Genomic DNA, 5,741 nt, shown 5'->3' on the forward strand with positions numbered 1-5,741 from the left:
AAAAAAATAAAATTAAATAAAAAAACCTCCAGGCTCGACAAACCCCGACAAACCCTGACAAACCCCGACACACCCTGACAAACCCCGACAAACCCCGACAAACCCCGACATATCCCGACAGACCCCGACGTGTCGAGATATGTCGTATCATGTCGGGCCCACCAGCTACATGATGCCTCCAATGCCTGCCGATTTAAAGAATAAATCAGCTGCCAGATTTAAGTACTCAAAATATCTCAGGTCAGATAGTAAACGGAAACTGGACAGATTGGGGAAATTGGAGCAGGTGTGATTGTGATCACAGTACTGGAACAGGGACATGGAACAGAACTAGATCTTGTACCAACCCACCACCTTCTTGCCATGGAACGTAAGGGAATACTGATATATTTCACAGTAAAACAGATCTATAATCTTATTACACTTGTACGTAGTCTTTTACTTATACAAAAAAATTTAGATTTGGATTCAATAATTGAATAAAACTTGATTGATACTGAAACAAAATACACACTAGGGACTGTGTTGGTGAACTTCTTAATAATGGAACTTGTGATGATCGATGCTGTAAGTGCTAAAAAGCTTAAAATACAATTTACCTTGAATGTTGTATTTTGTCTCTTAATGATGATGATGTCATCTCTGCTGGTCAATCATTTAAGAGAAGTCATTCAAATACTCAAGTTACTAATTTCCCTTGTAAGGTCTGACAGTTGATGGAGAATGGAGCGATTGGACAAATTGGGGGGACTGCTTTTGTGAGTCAGCAGAGAACTCAACCTCTTCATTAGGCTATAGAAGAAGGAACAGAACCTGTTTTAACCCTGTTTGCTATGGTCTAGACTGCCCTGGAAATAGTACAGCAAAGTTGGACTGCTCTGATCGCTGCAGTGAGTACAGTTGTTCTGAATTAAAAGGGGTGGGCTGAATACAGGATCACAGGGTGATAACATAAAATATTTAGATAAAATTTAGGTTAAATTTTATGAGACATATTGAACAGATGAGTCTTAGAAAGCATATATATTATAGGCCAGCATTTTTCTGAGCCTCTTTCGTTTATAGATGTTATTATATAAAATCAAGGTTATATTCAATATTTGGACTAACTTTAAATCCATAACCAGTGATGTGCAAGAAAGGGATGATGTACAATTCTGCAACTGATGATTGCACTGTTTGTGGTAGGAGAACGTTCAGTGCTATGTCCTCTCATTCTTGTTCAGCTTGTCCAAATGGCAAAGATTCTCTCAAAGGATCAACTAATGTAGCAGATTGTTTTCATGGTGTGTTTCTAATTTATAATCATCAAGGAACAATGTATCTCAGATTTGATTGTAATGTAGCATTTAAATTAAATGCTAACCAAATTTATTCATTTCATATTAAATTCTGTTAAATTCCTTTCTTAGTTGTAAGTAATAATATGGCTAAATTTTAATTTTTCATTAAAACAGACTTTTACACTAGAACATGGTTGCTACGAGGACAACGTTTTCGGAGCTGGTAGTGTCCTAAAAGTGCTGAACCGAACATCAGACATAAAAGCTTGCATCCTGGGTTGTAGATCACAAGATGGTTGCTCAAGAGTTTCTTTCTCTCAGAATGGTACCTGTTGGCTGCACCGTAAAAGGGTCATTGGGGCTGACCACTCTGAATCTAGAAATGGAGTGGTGTCAACCTCATTAAAATGTCTAGGTATTAATTTATCCTACTACTTTGCTTTTATTCAAAAAGTTATGTAATATAAAATGTCAATTAAATTTCCCATGTTTCCCATTTAAATTTCAATGACCTTCAAATCTGAATCAGTTGCTCCAAAACAGCTAAAAATATCTTTATAGAGCCAAGCTCAGAACATGGTTGCTATTGGAATAGATTTAAGATGAAACTCACTGCTTTGAACAACAAAAATAAAAATCCAAAACTTGTACTTATTCAGATGGTTGCAAGCCAGGATACAGATTCGATGTTGTAACTGAAAGATGCTCAGTTTGCCCATTGAATACTGCCTGCAACGGACTAACTCTCAAGGGGGACTCATGTCCAGCAAGAAGCTTCAGTCTACCTTACGTGACAGGGAGATGTGTTTCCTTAGCATGGTTGTCTATCCCTGTGGTGCTCGTTCTCCTGACTGTGCTGGTCATTGCTTCCATCAGGACTTGGAAAAAGAAAGCCAGGGTACAACCATCACAGGTATTTAGGTATAGCAGATAGCAATTTATTGTAAGTGTTAAATAGTGACACAAATTAAAAAAATAGTGACACAATTGTTCAAAGTGCAATAAACATACCTAATTGTCATTAAACATTTGCAGGAATGTGTAGAGAATGTATATCAACAGTCTGGATATTTTGAAGCAGGGCTTACACTTGAACAAGAGTTGATCAGCCCTTCTTTTGGTGGGTAACTTCTTATCTAACACCCAACATATATCTTAGCTATAAATAGAACTAGCAAATTGGGGATACAAATTGGGTTGAGTAGATGAAATGAATGGTAACCTCAGGTACTTAATTGTTGTTAATAATACAGGAAGACAATGCTACTTGGCTAATGGTATAGTGGCAGATTTGAAAATTCGCCATTAGTTAAGTGACAAATTTATGCAGCAAGTAATGTATAATATTCTTTTAAGCATATAATTTCTCTGCATGATTGAATTCCAATTTCTCCAGCTATCTTCCGAATATTCAAGAAAATGGATACGAATAACGTGTATAGATGTAATGATGTTTAAGAACATATACAATTATGAACCATAGAATTAGAACTAGAATTATAATCAAATTTACCCAGCAATACAATAAGAATACAAATAATTTAAAGAAGCTTCAAACTGCTGTGCATGACATTCAAGTCAGTCAAAAAGTGCAAGAAGAATACCCTTCTAAGGACATCAATCAAAACGTCATATAGTATGTAATAAGTTATAAGTTAATGAATATGGTATAGTGAGATTGAACATTAAACTGTGGGCATGAAGGTAACCATTAAAATAGTACGAAAATTACATAGATACCCGTTTTGACATTTGTTGTCAAAATTATGTACATTTCTATGCAGAGAAGTACAGAACTTAGAGTAAAAAATGGCATCAGGTCACACGTGGTAAGCGGATAAAGTAAGAGAGACATACGTCTTACAGATCTATACTTCTTCAATTAAGTTTTTATAATGTAAACTTGCGGCTTAATTTGGTCAGTAAAACACAGGGGATCCTGCAAATTAACAAAGACTCCGAAACACGTTATAGTTAGCACAGATGCGGAGTGTAAAAATAGTCAAAGCTATTGTTAATTTCACATGATGAGACACCATTAATTACATAAACCATAATATGGCCTAGAGAGTTCTTGCTAACTGTGATGTCTTGAAAGGCGGATAACATACGTTCAAATAGGATTATTTTAAACTCGGAACACAGTTATCTAGTATACTTAGCCACGATTTAAAGCAGCCAATAACTAAGTTCTGATGACTTTGTACAAAGTGATATTTATGAGATATAAATATTTTATTTTTGCAGTGGTATCTCCAGCCAGAGACGAGATAAAAGAAACAAACCTGTAAACAACAGCACAACATGCAATAGAGCAAACACTCGAGAGTGATATGATTCTGGATTTGACCCCAATTATCCTTTTTCAAACTTAAGAACTTAAAACGAAGAATCAAACCTTATGACAGTAAAGAATAAAATTTTTCAAACAGTATACACATAATGTCACAATGACCCTATGTAAAGAGAAAAAACTCAAAGTTTTGAAAATCACCCTTGGCCACCTATGACAGTAAAAAATTAACGTGCAGTACAACTATTTAAAATGATAATTGTAGCACTTGATTTTAATACGATCTGTGATCCAAACAGTTGGAGTGAAATGGATGATTGAACATTAATTGTATGAAGGAAATCTCCAATCTGACTCATTCAGTAAAGAACTCTTTTATGATAATTAAAGGTATGATAAGAGTAATGATCAAATTTGATTAAATGTAATTAATCCAAGTTCATAAAAAATGAATTCTAGTGAATAGAATAATAGAATGATCAAATTTCATTTACTACCCTAACTTGATCATTTTAAAATTCGATAACAATTTTTAATGAAAATTCATTGTGATTTCAAAATTAAAATATCCATTGTGGCTGATATGATATAAATTTAAATGCAAATGATGCAAGGATAAATATATCACAAATTTGAATTACATCATGTATATATGAATCACTTACACTTTTTAATTTTATTATAGCTTAATACATTTTATAACTGCAAAGTGGTTCATTGCGATTTAAAATCAACTTATTAAATTAAGATTCCGATCCAAAAACAAGATTATTATTTACAATTGTTTTTATAATATTATAATTGTATGTTTATTGTGAAATGATTTACGGTTTTAACCTAAAAACGATTTATTCTTGAATTAATTCGTATGAAAATTAATTTTTGCCAAAAATTAACCTTTTTGCATCACAGTGGATTGATTCACAATTGCGATGTCAATCCTTCGCAGCTCGGTGAGACCCGGTGTGCAGTGGTGTATTTCGCCTTCACCCTACCATGTGCTTTTGCGCCCATGCGGGCGCGCTCAAGAAAACAACAATTTTATTTAGTTTCAATTAAAGCAAACATATATTTTATATATAACTAGCAGGACTTTTTTCACATGTAAGGAAAAGGCGGCCTGAGGCGGGCACACGCTACTGCAAGGGCTACTGCAAGGGCTCTGGATAGAGTTACTATCGAAGTAGATGTGGTTGCGAGAAGAAGCGCGGCGCAGCCCAGTAGTGCATATCGCTACAACGCAGTGGCACCCTTATGACCAATCCATATTTTCACTTTGTAAAAATGCGCTTCGCGTCAATCTTACATACAATTAATGCATTATAGCGCGATGCATTACTGTGCCGCGCCGCGCACTCAATTATGCTTATCGCAACGACTAGATCGACGAAATGAATTGATTGACGATGTCAATCCGTCGAGATCGTTGCTCTGCGAAACAGTTAGCAGAGCAACGATCGACGATGCGAAGCAAGAATGCTAGTTTGCGCGGCGCGTCGAAGCGGCGAAGTCCTCCAACGAAATTAATTGACATTGCCAATTGCATCGTTAATTAATTAACGCATGATGCAAGTTTTTTTGATTTATGTTTTTTTTGGCGAAGTTTTACTATAAATGGCAGCGTTTGATCAAAAACCTGGTTTCAGCCCCCCTGTGAGCTCCATCGCCCTGAAAATGTGCGGATGCTAATTGGATGTTATATTAGAGCGCACATGACCAGCATTCACGTGATCGTTTAGAACCATAGAACCAATCACAGCCGCGCAAAAAATCACGTGCACTCCAACTACCAATTGGAAAAAAGTAACGTATAAGCTACAAGAGCCGCGCGCTGAGTTAGATTATAAAATCTGATTATTTGATTGTAAAATCGCATAAACTCGCTTACTTGCGCGTTTTAAAGGGTTTAATGACGCCAGGCTATGTTTATAAACATAATAGCCTGGGGTCCTCAGGTAAAGTGCCACAGTTTCTGTGGTTTAACAAAATTCATGGTTAAGCCTTGTATATTGTAGAAGATATATTCACATCACAATGCATTCGGATGGATAATTAGCATACAAGGATGAAATGACCTTTAAATATGACCACCAGCTATATCATGTAACCATAGCTCCGAAATAAATAAATTACTCTACATAGATACATTTGGCCTGTACTGATTA

At 35.6% G+C, this 5,741-nt stretch overlaps 1 protein-coding gene across 1 annotated transcript; it reads left to right on the forward strand.

Moving 5' to 3' along the window:
* Positions 1 to 534: 534 nt before the first annotated feature.
* Positions 535 to 4,155, forward strand: LOC134814177 (uncharacterized). The gene is made up of 7 exons (XM_063822225.1): positions 535 to 567; positions 705 to 890; positions 1,128 to 1,286; positions 1,471 to 1,698; positions 1,943 to 2,196; positions 2,319 to 2,403; positions 3,531 to 4,155. Coding segments are annotated over exons 2-7 (771 nt in total). The 5' UTR covers positions 535 to 567; positions 705 to 889; the 3' UTR covers positions 3,575 to 4,155.
* Positions 4,156 to 5,741: the final 1,586 nt, after the last annotated feature.

The sequence above is a fragment of the Bolinopsis microptera genome, chromosome 4 (genome assembly GCF_026151205.1).
Source record: "Bolinopsis microptera isolate Bmic1 chromosome 4, MBARI_Bmic_1.0, whole genome shotgun sequence".
NCBI classification, from domain to species: Eukaryota; Metazoa; Ctenophora; class Tentaculata; order Lobata; family Bolinopsidae; genus Bolinopsis; species Bolinopsis microptera.

What these genes read in the sequence shown, in the direction of transcription:
- LOC134814177 (XM_063822225.1), top strand. An exon ending in TGTAGCAGATTGTTTTCATG is followed by an intron (nt 1,287 to 1,470) that starts GTGTGTTTCTAA and finishes CTTTTACACTAG; the next exon opens with AACATGGTTGCTACGAGGAC. An exon ending in CCAGGGTACAACCATCACAG is followed by an intron (nt 2,197 to 2,318) that starts GTATTTAGGTAT and finishes AAACATTTGCAG; the next exon opens with GAATGTGTAGAGAATGTATA.